Below are 24,745 nucleotides of genomic sequence, written 5' to 3'. Positions count from 1 at the left end.
AAGGGGCGGCGGCGGCGCGGGGGGGGGAGCGGCGGCGGCGGCGGCGGCGCGGGGCTAGTGCAGGGGGCGCGGGCAGTGGCGGCGGCGCCTCCCGGCCGCGCGCTCCATGGCCCCGCCGCGCTCGGCCTCGGCTCCCAGCGCTGCCGCCCGCCCGCCCGCTCGCCCCGCCGCTGAGACGCGCCCGCTCATTGGCCCGCCGCATCGGCGCGCCCCATTGGCGGAGCGGGGGGCCAGCGCCGCCGCGACGTCAGCGCGCCGCCGGGCCGGGGAGGGGAGGGGGCGGGGAGGGGAACAAAACAACGCGCTGCAGCGCCCCCCTCCCCGCCGCGCGCGGGGGCCGACGGGAGAGGGGGGCGGGGCCGGCGGGAGGAAGCCCAGCCGCGGCCCCCATTGGCCAACGTGCCAGGACGACGTGGCGGCCGATTGGTTGGCGGGCGGCGGTCACGTGAGCGGCGGCGCTTCCGGGGCGGGGGCGGGGCCTTCCCCGCGCCCCGCCCGGTGCGGCCTGGTGCGGCGGTGAGCGGCGGGGCCGGCAGCGCGGGTCGCGCCGCGTGGCGCTCCGCAGGTCCTGCCCGCGACGGGCTTCGTGGGGGCCCCGTTCTCTGTCCTCCCGGCCGGCTTCCCGGGGATTCGCCCCACCGTTTCTGTAAGCCCGGTTACGCTTCCGGGCGTCGCGGCCTCGTGTGGTGGCGAGTCCCCTGTTCGCAGAGCTGCAAGCGTTTGACGTGGTTCAGAGGCGCTGCCTGCGGCGCTACCAGGTGTCGTCCCTTTTCCGTGAGACAGCAAACAGGGATTCCTCTCTCCAGGCCTGCGCGATCAGTGAGGTGGCGGCTGGCCCTTCGGCCGTTCCGCATCAGTGGCAATTTAACACGCGGGCCTGTGACCTGCGGTAGGAGGGTGCTGGGTGCACATTTGTTTCTGTTTCTGGGGCGGTAACTTCTACCTAAGGAACAGGGTGAGGACAGGGAGACAGTAAGTGCTAGCACAACTATACGTTATTGTGCTGCTTTCTGCAGCTTGTCTGGAGACACCCTGGCATTAACTCAGTGTTTTAATCCCATGTTTGCCTCTTCTGTCTGTGCTGCACTGCCACAGCATTTGAACAGGCAGTGCACTACAAATCACTTTGTGGTTTGGGGCTGAATTCCTTAACTACATTCTCATTAAAAGTTCTTGATGCTAAATGTTTGCTTTCGCTTTCAGAGCAGTCTGTGTTAATGAGAAACTCCTCTTGGAAGCTATTCACATAAACTATTGTTTTTGTCACTGCCATAGACGGTTCCAGAGTAGGACAGAGAAGGGATCATGCACATTACTTGTAGAGTGGCCCAAAGAATGCCCTGGCTGAAACTGAGGGAGAGGCCGCTGAAGGTGCGCCGCAGCCCAGGGGTTAGGAGAGCTTTTGTAAAGGCCGTTGCTAGAGGAAGGCTGTTGAGTAGCATTTCTTGGCCAGCCTGGGTGATCCCTGCTGTACAGTGCGGATGCATCAGAACAGACTGTGCTCCCTCTTGGCCCTGGGACAGGTCACTTGCTCCTGACCAGGCTGTGATGATTGTGCCTGGGTGTTTTTTTTCTGATCCCTTTCCTCTCTGGTTTCAAAAGCTGATTGTGTAATACCCAGAGGCTCTTGCGCTGTTTTTATTTACAAGGTCTCTTTTAATAAAAAAACAAACCCTTTGGCTCTGCAGATGAGGATGTTCATTTTGCTTGCTGGATAGGCCTCCTGCCTTTGTCCCACTGGGCTTGCGAAAGCAGCAGAAGTGAGCACGCGCATGCTTGACTGTTCTGTGCGGAGGAGCAACCATGTGACTGCTCAGTCCCTGCACTTCAGAAAACACTGCTGGTGCCTTTCATCCTCTGTTTTTGTTGTGGTGCCTCAAGCCCCAGCGAGGATCAGGATATCAGCTGTGTCCATATGTGTTATATTTGGCTTGTGAACTCTCCTGCACAAAGGAAACTCAAACAGTGGTGGTAGATCCTGGTATTCAAACACAGCTACCTGAGCCTGAACTCAGCGCAACCCTGCTGCAGGATGGGAATACTGGTTTTATATCTGACAGAGAGGCCTGGCTTTATACCAGCATCTAGTCCTAGAGCCCCGTTATGTCGCTGAGGTAAACCAAATGCTGCGGTATCCCCCAAGGAAGGATCCTGTTTGTGGAGCAGCTCTTCTGCAAGTATAAAATCAGTACATGTGCGCACTTCCCCTCCCAGAGCCTGCTGGTGGAGGTGCCCTGGACTGGGGAGAGCAGCCTGCGCAGTTGACACACTGTATTTTGTTTCAGATAGGGAGAAAGGGGAGCTCTTGAGGCAGCAGCTCTCAAATAGTTTCTACCAGTGACCTCACCAGTAATTGCTCTGGTCTCTTAACCCCCTCTTCCAAGAGCGTGTCCTGTAACTGTGACTGCTTTTCTGGCATTTACAATTCAGTGTTGGATCACGCATTTGGCAGACACAGCCGAAAGGATTATTCTCGTGCTGAGGATGGCCTAGATGCCACTAGACCCCCAGGAGGAGAAATCTCTTTGCTGGGTTCAGTAGTGATAAAGGAGTGTTTCAGGAGCACGTGTCTGACTTCACTGTTAAATAACAGCATGAGAGAGATTTATTCTGAGCCTGTTAAGCTGGTCCTGTGTTCTATGTAGGCTTAGTCTTTTTATCTCTACCCATCTTCCTCCTCCATAAGACCTCCTAAACCAGTCAAAAGAAGGGGTGTTTTGGGATTTTTTTTTTTAATTTTTTTTTTTTTTTTTTGTCCTCCCTTTCAGTAAGCTTGTCTTACTTCACTGAAAACACTGCAAACAAGTGTCTGCCTCTCTGGTGCCTCTGAGTTAGTAGATTAAAGGGGAAACATGTTTTTTCATTTCCTAAATATAGTTGGCTGTAACTACTTCCCTGACAGCCTTGAATGTCATCCAGGTCAAAGAGCCAGTGCTGGGGAGGAAGTTAAAGCCTTTCTGTGTCATCCTGACCTTTTTTATTTGAACGCAACAGCATGGAGTATCAGCCATTTTCAGGGAGGGACATTAAATATACTTTGTGAAAGAAAGCTAACAGTGGGGGAGGAGGAGGAATAACTTGAGTTGGGGGTTGTTCTGCTGTTTTTCTAGATGAGATTTCTGTTATATGGATGTTTAACCTGCTTTCTTTTGTTACCCTAGAACTGCAGATGGTGTCAGTTTTAGATGACTGAGGGTGACTACGTGCAACTTTACTGGCTTTTGCTCCTCGCAACTTAACTGCAATACTTAGGAGAAAAAAACTGTAGTTAATTGTTCAGCACCTTTTTCCTTCACGACGGGTTTGTTAGCTCTCAAACCCTAAAATGAACTAAGTATGTTGATGCTAAGGAGGAAAGAGAACATTGCACGAGGGCAGGGAAATTAGGCCACTTGGGGAATGTTCTTTCAGGCCTATTTCTGTCTATCACGGAGGAGTAAAAGGACACAAACTTTGGGGCAAGAGTTCTGTGACCCTTTGGTCCTTGCTCTGTTGCTCCTTCCTTGTCTAACTAGAGGTAGCATCTGCGTCAGTCACCCAACTGCGTTTGCCACCTATGGGTAACTGTATCCATCTGACTACTTAAACTGCAGCTCTATAGCAATTGTCTCATAATGTAAGGAAGCATTAGATCAAACAACTTCAGGGCAAAGATACCTGCTCTCTGCTATTGTGGGTGCAATTCTCTGCTGATTCAGCTCCAATCAGGCTATAAAGTTGGGAATCTATTTTTAATAGTGTATTATACAAGCTGTGATTTATGACTACTACAGTCGCAAATCAGGGCAAAGCCTGTGTGACCAGCCAAGTGCCAATATCAAAGAGGCCAAGAGAATAAAACTTCGGAAGGACTTTTATTAGAAGAACTGTTACTTTAAGCTTGGCTCATGTTTTAGTTGCCAGTTATTAACATTTTGAAGAGAGATGGGTTTGGCTAACAAGGCAGCTGTTTAGAAAGCCAGCAAGGAGTACAGCTGATGCTCTTGATACTGCGGCAGAAACCTCCCTAACTCTGCACACAATCTTGTTTTTCGTAAATAAAGGTACTTTCAAGCCACCCATGTGTTTCTTTTGTTAAAGGGCAAACCCAATTTAAACAAGCCCTTCTGCATGTGATGCCATTAAGAAATAATAGACTGGGTTTTCACCTGCTTTACAAGTGAGGTGGTTGTTCACAACTCTGCAGAGCGAGATGTGATTAAACAAGGAGGCTAAACTAACTCCCTGGCACCAGAATCAGCAGTTTTCTGAAGGTTTAGCTCTTTGATCCAGCCCACTGTCTAATCAGCTGAGTCCCAGCATCAGCCCAGCCAAGTGCTGGGACCACGCATGGGGCCACAGGGCAGAGCCAGCTACCCATGAAGCAGATTTAGCTCCCGTGCTAAACCATGCCCTGGGCCCGCAAGGGGAGCAGTATGGTTTTTATGATTCCTGATTAAATGCTTTAGGTTTCTAGCCTGTTCATGGATTTGAGGGGTGCGGAGCAACAGTTGCTCACTCTAAGCTTACTGACTTCCTCTGGTCTGCAGGATTTGGAGATGACTCTAGCTGCCTCCTGCGCACAGATGAGTTCCTGAGATTCTCCTGAGTTCTGCCCACTGCAGCAGCTCTCCAGGGGGACGTTCGCATGGAGCAGTTTGTGGCCTTTGACTTACGTACAAGCTATTCCTCTCCTCCCGCTCTACCCTGGCAAGCTAAACTGAGAGGAACTCGCATCCCTCTGTCAGAGCACCGCTCCTTCTGGCCTGCACTTGGTCTGCTTTTCTAGCAATTTGTAAGCAAGGACTGGCAGCCTTCCTGATGCACAGTTCAGTCACTGCTGCTGTATCGCTGCTTCCCTGTGATCCCCTGTCTATAGCCATCTGTCACCTACCTGTCTTAAAGTTACACTGCCTGGTCTTTAGAAGTGACTCTTTTAAAGATGAAAGTTCATAACAGAGCAGTGTGTCCCAGTCGTGCCACAAGCCTGCAGGCTGCCTCACCACGGGGCCAGCCCCCCCCTTGCCCCTGGGAAGGAGCGGTTTAAGGGTCAGACTGTTCTCTGTGCGCTGCGAGGAGCAGGCAGGGAAGCGTGTCTGGCAACAGCGGCAGGAAGAACTGAAACTTGCAGTGATCTCAAGCTGTTCCTGGAGGAATAGGTGTGATGGGCTTGGACTGGCTCATGTAAAAAGGGTTGTCTGCTATACAGATCTTTCCCTGCTAAGGAGTTTCACTGTGCCTGAGGGACAGACATGGGGTCTTTTAAGCCTGTCCTTCATTCCTGAGCTGGAGGCTTTCTTGGATATTTGGCCTTGCTATGCTGAAGGGGAGCATCCAGCCCTTGACCTTGATTTGCCATCCACAAAGAAGTCATCTAAAAACATCTAGTTCAGTGGCAGAGATGCATGCTGCTAGAGAGCGCTGAAACGCCCCGAGGGCTCCTGGCTAGTCCCAGTCGTGCATCTCTGCCCTGGGCCTGGACAGTCCCTTGCACAGAGGAGTCCTAGCTTACAGTGCCAGGCAGGTGAGCAGTAGAGCAGAGCTATTTTTCATCTGTTTAAAAAAAGTCTGGTTAGGGTTACCTTCTAGCCATTTCAGCTTTACATTTAGTCCTTTGATTCATTATTGATGTAAAGTCTGTGGATGGCGCATTGGAAACTCAATTCCAGGTATCCAATCACTCCGTTTGCAAAGGAAAGTGCTGTCTTGAAATTAGTCTGAGCTAAGCTGGGGTGGGGCGGGGGGGTAGGGGGGTCAATGGCTTCCTGAGGCTCTGGGGGCAGAACAAGGGTGGCAAGACTGTTTCACAGGGAGCATGAAAATAGGAGACGGGAGTTCTCAGACATAACAGAGGCCAATGGCTGGGTTGGCTGCGGGAACTGTTTTCTCTTGGGCTGAAAGACACAGGATGGGGCCTGCTAATGCTGCTTCCTGTCCATAACCTACTCGGGAGATAAACCAGGGATTTTAGTCTCCAGTCCAGCACCTCTCCCCAGTAGTAAATACACGTGGCATTAGTGAGTGATGTCATGGCTGGAGCGCATCCCAGCAAGGCCAAGCCTGGATCAGGTTATATCTGTCTCCTCAGAATACTGGCTCGCTCCCAAAGGAGCATATTGCCGGTCCAAGGGCAGTGGCTGAAGCCACCTTTCCCAAGGTCATCTCTCGCACACGCGGAGCGGATAGCACTTGTCTCCCTGCACGCAGTGCAGTCTGAGCCGCCCACGCGCAAGTCCCAGTGCAGCCATGGTGATTGCTGGCTGCACATACAGCACAAATTCTTGACTCTCCTTCCTGGTGTCACTTTGTGTTGGCACAAGAGAGGAAAGGATCCCGACCCCCCTTCCTGCTGGTTCTTCATCGGCGTGCTGCCTTCAAGGCACAGCGCGAAAGGAGGAACGGGAATGGGGTCAACTCCAGCTCCCCGCTGTATTTGTAAATAACCAGTCCTCACAGTTCAATATGATTTTGCTACACCCAAGCTAGCGTCTTCTGTCTGGGAGCGTTGCAGCAAGAGCCCGGCTGCCGTACGGACCTGAAACGCTGTGCGTTGCAGTCAGTGAGCCCATCCAAACTGGTCAGCTGGACAGCAGTCTGTGCTGGACTTTGGACCCATTCAGCTTTCTTTGCCCCCTATCATTAAACGGGTGCAAGTTTGTCTTCACTAAAGCTGGAGCAAAACTGTAATGTAGATGTAATGAAACTCATTTGGCTCTCTGTCAAATCAGCCTGGCTGAAGTCAGTAAAGTCCTGTCTAAGCAAACTGCACTGCTTCACTTCTAATCGGGCTGTAATTCTATTTAAATGATGCAACTCTTTAAAAATAGATCAGGCCTAATTAGCAATCAATGCAAGCAAGGTGTGATATGCCTGGAGTGAAGCTGAGGTAGAGATGTGCACGGTGCTGGTACCCCACAGTGGCTGGGGCACAGGGGCTGCTGAGCAGAGGGCTCGCACCAGGCCTGTGCTTGTGCTGAACCAGAGCTTTTACTGCTCTTGGTCGCCAGTCTAATCACTGAAAGCTCCCACAGCCCTGCGGCACCCATCTCACCTCTGGATTTGGCGTGTGCCCGTGTTGGACCCGGGCTCCCTGCAGCCTCGAAGGTGCCAGCCGTGGCTTTGCAGCCTCCAGGCTTGGCGGGGCAAGGGGCAGGGATTCCCCCGGGGCAGAGCGGTGCAGGTGAGCTGCTCTTCGCAGAGACCTTGCTGTGAGGAGAGCGCTCTGCCCGCAGGGCTGGCGCGGAGCAGAGGCAGGTAGCAACACGGGCCGTGCAGCGTCTCCCGAGGCAGCGGGGCCTGGCCGGCCGTGCCGGGTTGGTTCTGTGGCAGGTTCAGCGGCAGAGGAGCCGCTGGTTTCTCAGCAGTCAGCTGTCGCATCCCCACTGCGACACTGCAAGCTTTGGCCAGCCAATATGGATTAATTGCAACCAGTTTAATTTTGTGTCTGTAAATTAAGCTGTTTGACAATTAAGCCAGCGATACAAAGAGAATTCCAGGAGTGAGGAGGACATTAACATGCTAATAGACCTTGCTGGTAGAAGGTTTACTTAGACACATCCCGGGGGGCAGATGACAATTAACATCCTAAGAGACTCTTCTAGAAAGAGGATGCTAATTCAGACCTGCTGAGGAGACGGGAGAGATCCTTCATACAGATAATTAATTATTATTTTATGTAGCCCCACAACCTGCCATTCAAGAATGCCTGAGATGCACTAGGACTGGCGAGTTGCAGGAGGTGAAGCGACAACAGTGACAATACCTAAAGTCATCCATAGATTCGGCTTGGCCTGGTGACAGCCCTGGTTAGAGAGAAGCTGGTAAATGTCTCAGCAGGGCCTATCCTCCGGAGCTCCAGTTCCTAAAGCGCCCGTGCTGACCTCCTGAGGAAACCAGCCGTTCCCGGCCTGCAGCCTGGGGACCTCTGTGGTGCTGGGCCAACCTTAGGCCAGCCTCCTGGGAAGCACACGGGCTCTCCACACCTGCATTTGCTGACAGCACTGGGTGGGCGCGGGTGAAGGCTGACAAGGGCCAAGGGTCCAAAAAGTCTGGGGGTGCTGCTTTGGAGCTTGCTCCCCCAAAGGAGAAGGTTCCCATCGCCCCTAAGATCTTCCACCTTACAGCTTTTACCGGCCCCTCTGGCTGCATCGCTGGGGGTGGGGTGGGCTTTTCATGCTCTTAACTGACACAGCAGTGTTTGCAAACCTTATGTTGCTGACCGGCTTTTAGACCCTGAACTGGAAAGACGGTGGGATCAGAGGAAATGTGAAGATCCATTATCGCTCAGGTTATGTTCTGAAATGCCTTCCTGCCCCACATAAATACTTGGAAGAGGACACCAAGCCCACCCACTCTGCTGTGTACAGCCAGTGCAAAATAAGAAGAGATTACACAAGATTTGGGATCAGGGACTTAAAATACAATGACCTTTGTGATATCCGTACATAGGGAACTTAACACTGCTCATAACCTTGACACTCGCTGGTATAATGCTTGAAGGGATTTTTCCATCACTGTTAAAACTGCACGCAGGCACTAACAGAACTACTTTTAAATGCAAACTCTATCAGCAGCATTGCAGCTTGGCTACTGTGACTTGTCAGACACATTGTAATGGCTTTTCCACAGAAGACAGGAGATCACAGGGGCCAGCTAATCTGCCTGACAAAGTGCAAATATATAAATATATGTATACGTGTGCACTCACTCAATTTACTTCTGAGGGTTCTTGTTAATCCACCAAGCTCAGCTGCAGATACTAAATACTGTTTTCCATCTGTGTTTGGAGCTAACTCATACCTAAGTTTGAGCTCTCGGAGGGGGAGTTTTCCCCAGTATCAGCTGCAAAGGGAGGGAGCTCGTCTCTTTTCTCTGTGTTACACTATCTAACCTCCCAGAGGTTGTTTCTCTCTCTTTTCCTGGCTGCTACAACTACGTGGAACATGATGTAAAGAGTGAAAAAATCCCAGAGCGGGGCTAGTTGCGTACTCACGCTCGCACCACCGGACTCGGCACCGCCTGCTCCCTCGGTGCCAGCTGTCCCTGCTGCCAAGGCCGTGCTTCTAGGGTGACGGCAGGTGGCCCCAACCACAGCCGCTCTCCTGTGCCTGCAGGCATCTTCTTGCTCCTCCCAGGTGCTTGTTCCCCTCCTGCCTAAATCCATGCTGGGAGGCTTGGCTAAGGCCAGGCCTAGGGACCTGCCTGCTCCAGGGAGGTTGGCTGGGCCGGGCGACCTGCCGGCCCTGGGGGGCCTGGCCGGGCCGGGTGACCTGCTGGCCCTGGAGGCCTCGGGCAGGCAGGCCTGGCCTGGGGCTGGGCTGCAGAGACCTGCCTGCCCGGGGGGCCTGGCCAAGGCGAGGGGACGGGAATCCTGTCAGATCCCTGGGCCAGGTCCTGGCCAAGACGGGCCTGGCCGGGACCGGGCCATGGGGGGCCTGTCTGCCGCGGGGGCCGCCTGCCCCGGCGGGCCTGACCTAGGCCCGGGCCGAGGGCCGAGGCCTAGCGCGGCCCAGTCGCGCCTTCGCCCCGCCGCCGGCCGGGTCTCCCCGTTGCCGCGGCAACGGCGCGGGCCGGGCCCGGCAGGGGGCGGGGCCGCGGGGCGCCCTCGGCCCCTCCCGGCCGTTAGCCGCGGCGCCCGCCATCTTGGGCCATGGCAGCTCCGCCGCCGCCCGCCCGCTCCCAAGATGGCCGCCCGCCCTTCGCCAAGCACTTCCGCCCCCGCTGAGGCCCCGGCCCCCGGCGCGGCGGCGAGCCCGGCGGCGCTCCCCGGCGCGGCCCTGCCCTCTGCGGCCCGCTCGCTCCGCGGCGCGGCGGGCGCCGCCGCTCCCCTCCCCCCGCCCCGGGAGGTATCGCGGCGCGGGGCGGCCGGCGGATCATGGCGCTGCTGCGGCTGCTCCCGCTCCGCGGCCGCTGTTGCTGTTGGCGGCGGCCCGGCGCGGCCTGGGCCTGGGCCCGGGCCCGCCCGCGGCCCGGCGGCGGCCCCGACGGCGCGGGAGGCCTCCTGCAGGTAACGGGGGCGGCGCGGCCCGGCGCGGGGCCTCGCGGCGGCCGGTGGCGTAGGGAGGCGCCGCGCGACGGCGACGTTTGGGCCTTTTCTGCCCGCGCTGGTCGCGGCCCCGGCGCCCGCCGCTGTGGTTCCGTCGTGCCGAGGCGCCGCGGGGAAGCGGCTTGCTCGAATTCGGCCTTCGACATGATTTAGCACCGGTCTGCGTCCTTGCTCCGCGAGCGAAGGAGCCCTGGCGGGCCGAGAGGGCCGCGGAGGGAGGCAGCCGTGGCACTGCTTTGTGGAGCAGGCCAGGCTTTGGCGTCCCTGCGTGTTCCTCTGCTGCCAGGGCCCTGTGGTCGATTTATAGGTTACGCCAAACTGTCCTGTGCTGGAAAGAATTGATCCCCAGGAGTTCCCCGCTTGGGCTGACACAAGCAGCGGCGTAGCTGCCTAACAAAACAGGAAAAAAAGAGTGAGGGATTTCAGCCTCGTCCGTCCAGGCTGCTGCCCCAAAACCTTGCCCCTGCACGCTGGAGGGGTGACGAGACGGGGAATCCCACATCCGCGAAAGGGAAGGGTTGTGTTCAGGGAGGGCGTTAGTTCCTGTCAGCTCAGATGTTGCGACACTGCCTTTAAATGGGGGTGTATACTGCAGGATTAGTGCTAATTTCCAGGAGGAATAGCTGTATTATCCTTATTGCCGTGAAAAAGGGTTACAAAGTTGTAGTTCCTAAGATTTTCAGTTTTGGGGGTTTCCTTGCGTTTTATTAGTTGTAAGAAGGCGAAGCTTGCTGCTCTTTGGAAAGAATCAACTTCCATCATATCTTTAGAGTGCAGAACAGGTACAAGGAGGAGAAAGATCCAGTATTTAAATGTGTTGAGTACATGTTTATATTTATACATGTGCTGACCTAAAATTGGATTATAAACAGTATCCTCAAAGTCAGATGGGAAGTTCACAGCACAAACAAGAATAATATTCAGGTCTCCCAGCTGCTGCTGCTGGGACTTATCCATAATTCTTTCATATTTAGAAATCTTAGTCTGATGGAGTACAGAATCAGCAAGCAGGTGCAGTACTTTTCCAATAGTTGTCTCTTTTTTTTCCCCCCTTTCTTTCTTTCTCCAGAGCCTTCTGTCACAAACGTTTACCCCCACATTTCAAGGTCTCAGTGGAGTTCTAGTGAAACAACACATAATTCGAGATCCAGTCAGGCTTTGGAAACTCTTAGGTGAGTCCCTAAAAGCAACTGTACTGGTGGGGAGAAAAAGGAGGTCTTCTTTAGTGAGCATCGACTTTTCCTTACTTTCACTGCAGGTATTCCTGAAACTGAAATAAAGCTGTTTTGTTCTTGGCTTAGGCAGCAATGTAATCACTTACAGGGCTTCTAGGTTTTTGTTCGGCGAAGGGGTTGAACAATGGCACCTTTCCCCAAGGACCTTGGTTTGATAAGTGCTTACTCGAGTCATTTAGATGCAAAAGCTAATTTAAAAACTGCAGACTCTTCAGGAGAATTTTTATGTGCCTCATTAGCAAAGCTTAAAAAGTATCATTCACCTTTGGCAGAAATCACGTCATATGAGTTCATTCCTGAAAGCATTGCATTGGAACTTGGAACAAGTTAAATTGTATGATATAAAATATTGGAGTTCTTAGAGCAAAAGTCCCCAAATGTACCACAAAAGTAATTATTCTTCTCCCTACCCTCTTCACACTGAGAAAACAGATTTGCTGATGCCTTTGAGATTTGAACAAAACTCGTCACTGCCATTCTGGCCAGTGTGGATCTGGTGAGCTTGGGCTGCCTTATCTTGAAGAGTTCAAAAAAAATTTTTTTTTTCCTTTTAAAGTTGGTTAGGAATCTGTGCAGTCTTTCAAATGGCAGGGAACCCTCTGGGGGAAGTAAGAGTTGACAAGCAGCCCAGTTCCTGGACTTCTCCCCTTTCTGCTGCCTTCATGAAAGACCCTGGGAAATGGAAGCTGCAGTCCTTAAGTCAGTTATTTTGCTTCTGAGCTTTTTTCATTTTCCTGGCAAAAAAGCCTCTGCTGATTGTTTTTTAGCAGCAACCAAGAGTTTTGCTGTTTGTATCTTTACTTTCTTGGATTTTTTTAGGGTGTCCTAATAGCATTTACTGAGGAAACCTGTGTTTAGCTCTAGCACATGCATTTCCTTTAATAGAAATTTGCAGTTCCCAGTATGAGGTTGTTGTTAACTGACCATACCAGTGTTAACTTTGGTTATGCCTTGGGAAATGTGTGAATGTTCCAGCACTCCAAATGATTTTCTTTGCTATGTTAATGTCTGAACAGAGCTATATTTTGATGAGGTTGTCAAAAAAATATAGGAAGATTGAAGGAGTCTGTCCCTCCCATTACTGCCTCTGGTGAGGCTGTCCCATTGCCCTGGCAGGCGAATGAGGCTGTGCGCTTGGGTGGACGTGGAACTTAGCTTTCTGTGCGTTTGGAGCTCGTATGTGTTTCTCTCGTCCTTAGTCCCTTTTTCTCGCTTTGACCTGATATTTTCTGTTAGTAACTGCTTAACTCTGCTTGCCTGCAGGTGGCACTTACTATTTTACTGCTTCAAGATCTCAGGGGAGTAACCATCAGAATGGAGGATTCAAAAAGAAAACTCCAAAGGAGGATGAGGGTATGTATGTGCCAAAAGGATGTTTAATGAAATGAACCTTTCAAGCATGTGTGAGGGATAAGAGCGGACAGCATGGAAGATCCACCTTCATACTGGAGCAGTTCACAATGATAGATTCTCTCCGTGTTCTGCAGAGCTGTAGCTGTAGCTTGTTCTTAGCCATAGGCTTGTATTGCTGATAAGTTTGAAGGGGTATTTTGGCTTAGCTGGTGGAGTACTAAGGCTTAAGACAGGTCCTGAACTGTTGTTTTATTTTTATTTTTTTTTTCTGTGCCACTTTGCATCCCATGCAAATAATTTAATTTGTGTTTGCCCTTTTTCCCTACTTTACAAAAGGGAACAGTAGTAGTTACTGGCTTCTGGTTTGGGGTTCTTTTTTGTGTAGAGCACTTTAGCATACAGTTCTTTATTAGTCAGTTCAAGTTGAAGATGAATTCCATTTCTTTCTTGTATTTAAGTTCCCTTCACTGTGTATTGTGTGTCTCTACCTCTAGTGATTTATGGAGTAAAGTTAAAAATAGATTCTTTGAAGAGTTTTTTAGCTGCATTACTAATAGTATTTGCTCAGACTTTTTCATTTTTATAATCAATCTTCCTAGATACTGGGTTTTGTATGTCTTGTACTGTCCAAGCCCCAGGCATCCTGGTGTACAGGATTATTTTGAAAATGAAGAATTTTGTTTATCTGACTAAATGTGTTCTGGAACCTAGGGAACTACGTGGGGTGCCAGATTATGTCAAGAAGTCGAGGAGTGCCCTCTGTGTACCTTAAGCTTGTTGGGTGGGAGGGGGAGGAATTTAATGACCCTAAAAAGGAAGTGTGTGGGGGAAATAGGAATAATTTTTGTGTACTAGACAAAAATCTTACATAATTTTTGACAGGCTACTGTCCTGATCCTTGTAGGAGGCACTGTTAACTTCTACCAGTAGGTTTTCATCAAACATTTTTCAAATATGAGTTGATTTGCAGGTGTCCCTTCAAACCTTAGTATTGTCAGCAACTCTGTTTGCTATTTGTGGATTGACAACAGCTGTATTCCATTTAAAAAGTGTAATTTGACTCTTTCCTTCTGCTTTGAAGAAAATTCTTTGCTTGTTTTTGAGTGCACGCTCCTTCTCTCCCGCCTCCCAAGAATTGAGGTGCATGTAAAGTTCCCAGGCTCTGGATGGGAATGTTTTCAGACTTTGTGGTGTAGGTTTCTAGCTGTGATGTCCCACAACTGATGGCACATCCTTTATCTACTGGCTTAGGGCTTTATTTTGAAAGGTGTCAGAAGTGGCCCAGGTGAAAGTATCGTGTTTTCCTATCTGTCAGTAATGCTTGCTGAAGTGTGACAGACCTGAGCACCTTAGTTTTACGACATTAGTTGATGTTTACAGGGGCTGCTGATGGCTTAAGAGAGTTTACATGGATGTCTGCTGTGCTGCTTATTTGTTTCCCAGACCCCTGAGTGAGGGTTAAATACGCTCTAAATTGAAGGCTCACACATCACATTTCTGTTTTGTAAATTATACTATAAACTTTTACCTGCTAGTCATCAGATAGACAAGTCTTTTTCTTTTTTACAGTTTTCTTTGTTGTGCTTAAACACAGTGGTGGAATCCTCTTGGTTCAGGTTTTGAAGTAAAAGCAATCAACTGCTGATCACTTCTAGTCTGACTCATGCCATTGCATGCGGTGTCTTTAAGCCAAGAACAGCGGCTCTGCCTGTTTGATCTGTTGAACTGAGACGAAGTCTGTAATGGGATGCTAGTGCAGGTATCGCAGTTCCCTCATTAAGGAAGTCGGAGCTTTGAGGCTGGGGTGCCTAGTGTCTGCAAGACCACACAGGGTGACTGTGAGCACAGAGCCTTGGAGAAGCATTGTAGCTGTTAAAATTAGTAAACAGTAACACGCTGTGTTCTGTGGCCTCTTTTCTCCTGTGATTAATGGGTAACTTGACTTTGGGAGGTGGAATGCTACCCCATGTCTCCAGGGGAATACTCATCTCTGCAGCAATTATTAAAAAGAACTCTTCAAACTGTCACTGCAGCTTTTGCAAGATTTTAATCGGAGAGTTCAGATTTGGGGTTAATGGCAAATCATTGTTTTATGGAGGCTTTCTGAGACTGAAGAGCTGGAAGCATTCCTGCAGCTGTTGCTTGCAAGTGTCACTTCCAGCTACTGCTTCTTATTTACAAAATATAGTGGAGTAGCTTACAGTGCAATGCAAGCGCTATACTGCAAAGATAGCCCCTTTTTACATAAACTAGAAAGAGATTAATTTTGTCCCAAATTAAATGTGAAGTAGAAGAAGGCTTTGCGTTGTCTTCCAGCTTTCTAGAAATGGTAGTGTTTTCTGAAGTTATTCAGCTATAGGTTAAACGTCCTAGACAAGTCTAATTCTTAGACACTGGAGAGGTTGTGTGGAGATACCTAATGGCCAGTTTTCACACTATTGTGATCTCTTTGTGATAGTCTCCTCAGTTATGTGTGCTTTAGAATATATTACATGCATCTTGACTTTGACTGAAATTTAATACAGAAAAGTGCTTTAGCAATAGTTTACTCTGAGATCTCCAGGGAACTTACCTAGCAGTAGATGGACTTTCTTTGTATCTGTGCTCACTTTTCTAGAGTTATTTCCTCTGTAGAACCATTTTATTTAGAACTTGCTCAGCATTTCAGGATATTGCCCAGACTAGGGCTTCTATCTTACTATAGTTTAATTTTCTTTAATAAGACTGTACTGGATGTAAGCCTGCAGCTTTGTGATGAATTTGCTTTGTTCTAATAAAGCTGAATCTAGCAGATAACACAGAAGTGAGGAGATGGCATCAAAGAACAAGGTGGATGGGCTGGACACAGTGTCTGAGCTTGTCGCTCTGTTTTGAAATTATGACCTTATCTGAAAAGTTGCATTGTTTCTATTTAGGTACAAGCCTTTCCTGTTAAATGTGGAGTAGAGCTAGGAAACAAGTGAAAAATGATGCTGCATATCTGAAGGACAGAGTACTTTTTTTAGCATCTGACTGGGTCGTACGTTTGTCCTTTGGTTTTGTTGCACTGTGTATAGGATCTAATTGGTGGCTAGTGATAAATGCTAGTGTCAGAACATTTGTTATGAATTTGCAAATAAATCTAATCTGGGTTGCAGCAGGCAGATGCAGTAGCAATCCAGTGGTGCAGACTTGATTTATTTCTGGGTGTAGAATAGTATTTATGTATGCCATGTTGCTGTTGACGCTAAATTGTATATCAAGAGCAAGTGGTAAATTATATATCAAGAACATCCACATATGACTGGAGGGGGAGGAAGGGAAATTTGTCGTCTTTTTAACAATTCAAATGATAGCTAGCTGTTGACTTGACCACTGTACTGTGACAGTCCTTTGCAGACCACAGAATTTTGAATTTGCCAGTGCAGTCCAAAAAAAGTTCAAAGTCTGAAAAATGGTTTGGTGGCAAATATTCAGAGTAAGCCATCCATTTTTCTCATGGCATCACGTCGGTGTATGTCCCTAGTACAGTAAGGGGAGGTGAAAGCACGTCTGGTATGTGATTCCCTCTTTGATACAGACCCTTAATTTTGTACGGGTTATTAAACCTGTTTGAGCATGAGGTTAGTTATGTATTATGGGAGAAAATCTGTGCAATTTTGTTAAGTCTAGGAGGTTGATTTGCGGTGTATTTACCTGGGTAAACTGTGTGTGATGTCTCCTGTGCTATTTTAGATTTACTACAAAGGTAGATATTCTCCTAGGTAGTAGAAATGCTGTTGGTCTTGTGATGCAGGATGTGCAGATCAGGAGTTCACCAAGAAACAATTATACCATGTCATTCTGTGCTACGTAATTGGAAAGTGACACTGTGGCTGCTTTTACTCGCTTTTAATATTTTCCAGTGGAGATGTTAGCAGCAGCCTGACCAGTGGGCAGTATAGAACCATGTTTTATAGAAGTGGGCCAGTAGTTGAATGTAGCTGTGGCAAAGCAAATTTGATTTGAAAGTAGCAGAATGCAAAATTTGCCTCCTTCCTGGCAACTGTTAATTTAGCATCTGACTACTTGTCCTTTCATGACCAGGCTTTTGACCTGGTGCTGTTTCATATGTGCAGCTGCGGCCCTATAGTCTGGCAGTCTAGAAACCAGAAAGGTCTGGAACTGTAATGTAATCTAAAACTGACTCACTTGTGTAACCTTGGGCAAGTTGCACGACCTTCTTTTACCTCTGTCAGCCAAGCCAGAAAATTGGCTGTGCAATACAAGCTAGATAATACCTCTGTAGTGCTTCAGGAGAAACCAATTACACAACACCACCAAAAAAAAAGGTACCGTTGTGTTAATCCTTGTAGTTTAATTGTCCCTTCTTTGGGTCAGAAAATTACACAATTACATGCTCATATCTTTCTTTTTCTTTCTCTGTCTCTTTTTTTTTTTCTTTAATAAAGAGGATGAAAAACGCAGGAAACGGGAAAATCAGATGCATCTTGACCGTTTGCGGGCACTCCTCGTCATAACTTTCATACTACTGATGTTTCGATTCACGGTCAGCGAGAACAGAGAAGGGACCAACATTTCCTGGAATTACTTTGTGAATGAGATGCTGGCAAAGGGGGAGGTCCAGAGAATTGAAGTAGTTCCAGAGAGTGATATTGTGGAAGTTTATCTACACCCAGGAGGAACTCCACATGGACAAGTTGTGAGTGACTTTCTACAATTAGAATGAATAATCTTAGAGTAAACTGTTGAGAAGAATTGATTTAAAGAATATGCCTTCAATTAAACCATAGATGGTAAATTGGCCCTTCTCTAATTTTTCTCTTCCTTGTATTTGAAGTTCTGGGGACTTCTGCTGCTTATATTGACTTGGAATCTAAGATTTTTCTGTTTTTTAATTGTAAGAATAATTAATATTTACCTGTAAGAAAATCTTAAGAGATGTCCAAGAAGCTGGAAAAGTTCAATGGTTCTTCTTTACCAGCTCAGTTTAATATGACTGAAGGCATCTAGAAGATGACTGTAAATTCTTTTTACTAGATCTTGTTTCAAATATTTTCTCCTGTTTGGATTTTAGTTTAGCTAGGAAAGATCAGAGGCGTTCCTAACTTCCTTTTTGGTCCTAGTGTCCTTGTTATCACCTTAAGAGTTTGTTGGTGCAGTTCACAAAAAGCTACAACTTAAGGCTAACAGTTGTCTGACTTATCAATGTTGTGCACCTCTCCTGCTCACTGCTGCGTCTTATTCTCCAATATAGTCCTCTTGATTTCATGTCCCCAGAACGTTACCCTGCTGTACACGATGCGGGTGGCAAACATCGACAAGTTTGAAGAGAAGTTGAGAGCCGCGGAGGATGAGCTGAATATTGATGAGAAAGAGAGACTCCCCGTTTCCTACAAACACCCTGGCTTTTATGGAAAGTATGATATAAACTTGTGCTTACTGTTGGTCTTATGTTGATGGCAACATCCCTCACTCGGAGAAGAAAGTCTTTGTACTAAATGTTGTATAAATGCAGAACAAAAAGTGTTCCATGTTTTGGAGCACTTACTGTATCTTTTGGAAATAGGCTTGCTCTAGATGTGTCCTAGTATTTAAAGAGTAAGGGTCCCAAGGAGGTGGCTAGAGCTGCACCATGTGGTAGACCAAAATATTTAAAGTCAGTGTCAGCAAGTCTGAGTAAAGTCTGTATCAGTTGCTGTAAGTTCTTGCAAAGCTGAACACTTCTTTGTCCTCCTAATCAGTTGTTAAAGTGCAGAGTCTGACAGAAATCCTGACTCCACAGGCTCAACAATTGCGATGTTATGTCCTGGTCTACAGAAAATGCCAGTGATGCAGTGAGCCTTCCCCCACTAAAGTGCTCTGAGGAAGGCCTGTGTCAGTTTTTCAGTCTGTAAAAATAAACACCTAGTTTTGGCCTATTTCTCCAACAGCTGTAGATCAGAGACTAGCATGCGCTGGTGTTGGCTCCAGCTGTGAGCCACATACTGAGCAGAGCAGCTTTGATGATAAGACACAAGAAATGTCAATGAGAAATGAGTGCTTTATTAATTTCACAGTCCTATTCTGTTACCTGAAACCAAGATTCTTTGTTTAAAGGGGAAGAAAAAAAAATCAACAAGGCTCAAAGCTTTTAGTTCTGAAATAAAGCTACAATGAGCAAGAAGAGGGAAAAAAATCTGTCAAAAGACTTTGAGAGTGCTGTCTAGACTTTATTTTGTGTTTTTTGTATGCCATTCTAGTGTTGTGTGGTCGTTTGCTGCTGCTATGGTTTATGTCCCCTTCTATTAAGGCTGGCAGCTTGTTCTTGGAAAACAGGATTTATGGGGTCCAGAGTACAAAACAGACCTGTAAAGCTAATTTACTGGGATACTAAACAAGTCCAGGAGCTCCAGCACCCTGGCAGCTGTTATACTGTTGTAGTAAGATGCTTTCCGTAAGTGTGTGGAGAGACCTGAGCACAGGGCGAGCTTTCAACTAATTCCTTATCTGAAAGTACTAGAGAGATGTAGTGCAGAAATCTTGTCTGCTAAGAACTTCCCTTCCCTGAAAACTGAGAAAAATAGCTTCATACTGCTATAATTATCTTCCAAGATGGCCTGGTCACCTGCTTGTACATCATGTGAAGTGGAGGTGTACATCCTCTTTTTTCAGGAGCTCATGGGGATCAGAGCATGGTGTCTTTCTTTTTGGAGGTGGGGATGACCAGTGCATGTAACTCTTCTTCCTGGAGGCCGTACTTCAATGTGAGACGTGCCTAAGTGTCATGTTCAGCTATCTGGACAGTATATTGTCTAGTTGCTTGACCTCTGGACTGCTTTTACATACTGTGATACATGGTTTATATGAAGATTAAACTTTTTATTTATTTATTTGACCATGCAATATGAGATCTTTAGCTGAAATTCAGAATTTGCCAGTTTTTGTCAAACTTTTGCATACCAGAAGGTAAACGGAAAAGTTAAAATCATCCAGGAACGCAGGCTGCTTCCCCAGCCGCCAGAAGGAGATTCTTCAAAGGGGTGTTCTAGGATCTGTATTCTTTTGGGAGACTCCAGGATCTTGGAACCTTAATCTGTGAGGTGCAGAGCACTCACAGCTTGGATTCAGTTCTCTCCGAGAAATGGGCACTCAGTTTGTTTCAGAATTAATCTGTTTGCACAGTTGACAAATTGGAGGTGACTTTCAGTTCCCAGTGTTGCCTAGGATCTCTCACAGAGAAGAAATAAACACAGCTGGGTGTATGGCGCATGCTGGTCCCCTTGCTTCAGTAAATCATCCCTTTGTGAGGGACGGAAGACATGCTCCTTCTTTAAAGATAAGAAACAGAAGTGTGATGAGGCCAGATGATTTGACAGGGTCAAGCAGGGCATCTGTAGCAGAACAGGGAGCTGCGTTATGGTCCCTCAGATCCCAGCCCGTCATCTGGCATGTTTGATCATTTTTCCTCCTATTAAAAAAACATCCAGTGTTTGGAGCTCACAGGGATTTCAATCTCAGTGAGTTTGTCCTGTAACTGTGTAAGATCTGCAGTGTTGTCCCTGTTCCACATCTCCTTTCTCATGTGATTAGCATTGCAAAAGATCCAGAAAATTCATTATGTTGGTTGCTGTAGCCCTTTCTTCTGACACAAGGGACTTCTAAGATGCTTGGCCAGGGAGGGCCAACCAGAATAGATGGAGCAGCTTCTTAATGGCTGACTTGTGCTGGGGTTTTCCCCAGGTTTGAGAGAGTAGGTATCTCCTAGTATTGCCAGCCACAGATCTTCTGTGGCAAACTCTCTTTGCCTGGACTGCTGGTCCCATTGGATTCTGGTCTGGGTATAATTCAACTGCCTGAAGGTTGTATTTGTTTCATGAGCAGCAATGCCTCTGAAAGGGATGGTAAGGTAGAATTTCTTCCACAGCTGTAAGCAGCATTTGCCAGTGTCCTCTGTTTAACTTTTTAGATTATGTAATTGTTGGGTTTTCAGTTTTTTTTATATATATATATATATATATATATATATACATACATACACACACACACACACAAGTGTATGTGTGTATATATGTGTACGTATGTATATATACACACACATGTACACATATAAAAATATAAATATATAAAAAAAACCTAAAATCATAAAGGTGCCATTTTCTTAGTCGTGTCTGCTCATTGCTGTGCTTCTAGCCTAAATGCCAGGATCTTTAAAATACTGAAAGTAGCTGCGTTGGGTAATATTTACCAAGCTAATAATACTTCTTGTGGCCAAATGCTTCCATCTGTACCTGACCTGCTTTTGTCCTTTCAGTGACGTGATTTCCCTGATAGTGACGCTCGTGGCTGTGTCTATGTTGTGGAGCATCTTTCGCCTTATTAGGGTGGCAAGCCGGGTAGGAGGATTCAATGCCTTTGTAAGTATCCTGTGTCTTGACATTGTTTTGCAGCCTGTGAGCAGTCTTGTCTTCTGCTAGCCTAATTTCCTCCCCTTTCCCCAGTAAAGTCAACAGAGGATGAGAATTAACTGATGCCAAGGACTCTGCAGTCTTGACACATCTTGCATCTTTTCCTGCCCTGATCATCTGATTAGGTTGTACAGTAACTGGCCTTAGCTGAGGCCCTTTCTTTCCCCAATGACAGGAAGGGCTGAGCTCAGTGAATTTGCAGTCCAGTTTGCTCTGCTATTTTCAAAGCTTACTAATGAGTTGCAGCTGCAGATGGTGTTTTTCACTGGGTCTTGCCAATATGCCTCCCATACAGCCAGCAGTAGGAATCGCTGCTTTCTGCAAAATGACTTCTCAATTTATTAAAAAAAAAAGTTCAAATTCTGGATTTCATTATGTGTTGGCCGCTTCCCCTCACGCCACATGCCTCACTTGCAACATCAGTCAAATCTCCTACTTCTCTCCTCCACCCTTGACTGGATCAGCTGATGAAACTCTGTAGAAATAGGCCCTGGGTGCACTGGCAATGACCACAGGGACTTTGGGATGAAAATAGTGGTGAATTCAGTCCCCTGTTAAGAAGTTTTCCACTAGGTCTCTTATGCAGTTCTCCTCTGGCTCTGAGTTTCACTTTGTATAAAGGGGTGCAGCTGCTTGGAAGAGAAGAATAGTTTCAAAAAGTGTTGAATAATGAGGGCCTTAAGGACTAGATTCTGCCTTTGCATAAGTGGGGACTGCCAGGCCTTGCGCATTTAACTCTTTGCTTGGAGAAGCCTGTGTTTCTAAGGCCTGAGAAGCTACAAACTCTTCCAAAGAGAAAAAAATCCTAAGTAGCTGTTTTCAGCAGAACATAATGAGCAGTTACAAGGAAAGTGTTTAACTAAATTGTTGTTTTGACTGTCACTGTGGCTTAACACACACAAGGAGACTGAAACATGGCACCTCTTAAATTTGAGAGCCTATAGTTCCATCTCTGGGTTGTGTTGTAATAGAAACTGGTAGCAGCATTGGACAGTGGTGCAAAGTGTCTGTTTATATTCATTTACAAGAAAGTATTGACAGTTATTTACCAGCAATACATATTTCTCAAAAGTATGCTTATCCCAAACATATTAAAGATCGGAGCACTTAGAAATGGGGGAGCAGATCCCAATTAAGGTTTTGAGCATTCTGCACATACTTAATAAGTATCCTTGCCAGGTCTACAGGGAACTTGAGTTGGATTATGTCAGGAATATTGCTGCAGGCTTATGCTGTCCGTTACCAATGAAACATGGATAAAGTTTCTGAGTCAACAGTTATGCAATCTGGCTGTGAACAATTTCCAAAGCAGAAGATGGTAAAATACCAATGCATTAGTGGGCATTTGTTGGGGGGGCTTATACCTGTGCTCTGCTGTCTCCTGAGGTACATCAAACAGCCTTTTCAGACTGTTGCCTTATCCGAAGTCAGAGCACATCTTCATTACTTGTACTGCCTTCCACAGAACCAGCTGAAAATGGCTCGTTTCACTGTTGTGGATGGGAAATCTGGAAAAGGGATTGGTTTCAAGGATGTAGCAGGAATGCACGAGGCCAAAATGGAAGTCAAAGAATTTGTGGATTATTTAAAGGTAAGAACTTTACACCTGTCCTGTAATGGAAGTGGAGTGGATGAATCTGCCATGCAGCCTTCATAAGAGCTTCTCTCGTTTTCTGTGTTTCTGGCCTAATGTTGATCATGATTATCTGTGCTGAAAACATTAGATTAAGAGGCAGAAGTGCCCATGCTCACCTGTTGTTTGATTGATTGTGCCAGGATTGTATTAAATGTGCTGAATTCTCTCCTCTGCCTTTTCTTCGCCCTACAAAAAAAGAAAAAAAAATAAGTGCTTGCTGCCTATCTTCTGAGATAGCTGGGCAACCTGGGGAGGAGAGTATATTTTTCTCTTCATCCTGCATCATACTGAACAGTCTCTGCTTAAATAGGCTGACAACTGTTTATGCTGTGATCAACATGACTCAATCTCTGTATTTCCAATTCTGTAACAGAGTGCAGAGATAACTGCTCCTGTTGGGAGCTCAGAGTTATCAGAATGGAAAAAATAGCAGAAAGCTCTGGGAGGCCACATTCTTCTGCAGATGTTTCGTATGAGCTGTGGATCTGACAGAGCTGTGTTGTGCTTATAGAGTCCTGATCGCTACCTTCAGCTTGGGGCTAAAGTTCCCAAAGGTGCCTTGTTACTTGGACCACCAGGCTGCGGGAAGACCTTGCTGGCTAAGGCAGTGGCTACAGAAGCACAAGTGCCATTTTTGGCCATGGCGGGCTCTGAGTTTGTGGAGGTGATAGGAGGTAAGCTCCTCAGGAGGAAGGGAGCAGGGGTTAATTGGTCTGTTGTAGATTTGGAGAATGCTGGCTGGACCTCTTGCAGAAAACAGACTTTTAGCCTGTCTTTGCATGTGGAAGCTGAGTTGAGTATTTCTGTTGAAGATACATAAGGTTTTCAGTTGTAGATGGTACTTAGTTATCTAGGACCTAAAACACATGTTCTCTGTACTGCTAGTTGCTTGCTTCTGATGCTGTGTAGCCATGGTTCTTCACCTGGAAGCACTTGCCTCTGACTGCCCTATACTCGTTAGTATTTCCAAACTAAAGTCATCAGCAGAAGCTGCCTTCCTTATATGAGAATGCTGATGGATTTTCAGCATAGAACTATGGCTGCTTTTTACTTTGGGATTTCCATCTTCCTCCTTTTCTTCCTTCCTCTTAGACCTCTTAAGACCAGACAAGGGTCTGTGTGAAGGAACATGCTGAATATTTCAGCTTCTGACCCATGGAAGGAACAGGAATTCATGCTTGGAGCTGGGAACAGAGCTCCTCTTACAGGAGCTGTGAGGAGTCCCTGCAGTTTTGGAGCAGTGCCTTAGGAGTAGAGATGTGAGTTCTGTGACTGTATCTTTGTGCCTAGAGTGTAGGGAGAAGGACTGTCAGGCACTGAGGGTTTGCCCAGAATCAGGTGTCTCCCTGGGGGCCAGCAACCTTGCTCTCCAGCTGTGCTAACAATTTCAGCTGTGAGGCTCAGTTCTTTGCTTTGCCCTATAGGTCTTGGAGCTGCCCGAGTTCGGAGCCTCTTCAGAGAAGCCCAGGCTCGTGCACCCTGCATCGTGTACATTGACGAAATCGATGCTGTGGGCAAGAAGCGCTCAACCAATGTATCTGGTTTTGCCAATGCTGAGGAGGAACAGACCTTAAACCAGCTGCTGGTGGAAATGGATGGTGAGTATTTCTCTTTGCCTGTCAGCAGTTGGGCCCTTGTTGCCTTCGATATCGAAGCTGTTGGCTTATACGTCTTTTTCCTGCTTTAAATTGTCAGACTTCAACGTTCTCTTCCTGCTGAAGTATTTACAGTTGCACTGAAACAAACCTCACTCCTCTCTTCCGGGGACAAGACTAGCTTACTCTTCACAGTCTGTTCAGGGCAAAGCCCAGCCCTATAGCTTAATAATGTCCTTGCTGAAAGTCCCTCTGCATGACAAGTGATAACTGTCTTTCAGATTGCTGCTTAGGGGAGGGTCTGAGGACCTGAAAGGAAGGATGGTTTTTCCTATGTGGACCCTGGTGTGGCCTTGCCTAGTCTTTCTCTGATTTCAGAGGTAGTTGCATCATTCACCTGAAGTGGGTCCTTTCTCTGCTTTCTCCCCCTTCTCCAGCTGCTACATTGACTGAATAGCAGAGGAGAAAGAACAGTT

The 24,745-nt window shown here is 47.5% G+C and overlaps 1 protein-coding gene across 1 annotated transcript in view; it reads left to right on the top strand.

The window, feature by feature from the left end:
• Window positions 1-9,838: 9,838 nt before the first annotated feature.
• Window positions 9,839-24,745, top strand: part of SPG7 (SPG7 matrix AAA peptidase subunit, paraplegin) — a 32,576-nt gene continuing 17,669 nt past the window's right edge. The window contains exons 1-9 of the mRNA XM_067302344.1: window positions 9,839-9,985; window positions 11,094-11,196; window positions 12,523-12,612; window positions 17,043-17,293; window positions 17,872-18,011; window positions 20,885-20,987; window positions 22,504-22,629; window positions 23,186-23,348; window positions 24,099-24,272. Coding sequence (XP_067158445.1) covers window positions 9,854-9,985; window positions 11,094-11,196; window positions 12,523-12,612; window positions 17,043-17,293; window positions 17,872-18,011; window positions 20,885-20,987; window positions 22,504-22,629; window positions 23,186-23,348; window positions 24,099-24,272 — 1,282 coding nt within the window. The 5' untranslated portion in view covers window positions 9,839-9,853. The remainder of the gene's footprint in view (window positions 9,986-11,093; window positions 11,197-12,522; window positions 12,613-17,042; window positions 17,294-17,871; window positions 18,012-20,884; window positions 20,988-22,503; window positions 22,630-23,185; window positions 23,349-24,098; window positions 24,273-24,745) is intronic.

Source organism: Apteryx mantelli, chromosome 10 (assembly GCF_036417845.1).
Source record: "Apteryx mantelli isolate bAptMan1 chromosome 10, bAptMan1.hap1, whole genome shotgun sequence".
Lineage (NCBI taxonomy): Eukaryota > Metazoa > Chordata > Aves > Apterygiformes > Apterygidae > Apteryx > Apteryx mantelli.
Note: the sequence above shows the minus strand (reverse complement) of the source record. Positions and strands in the feature narration are given on the sequence as shown.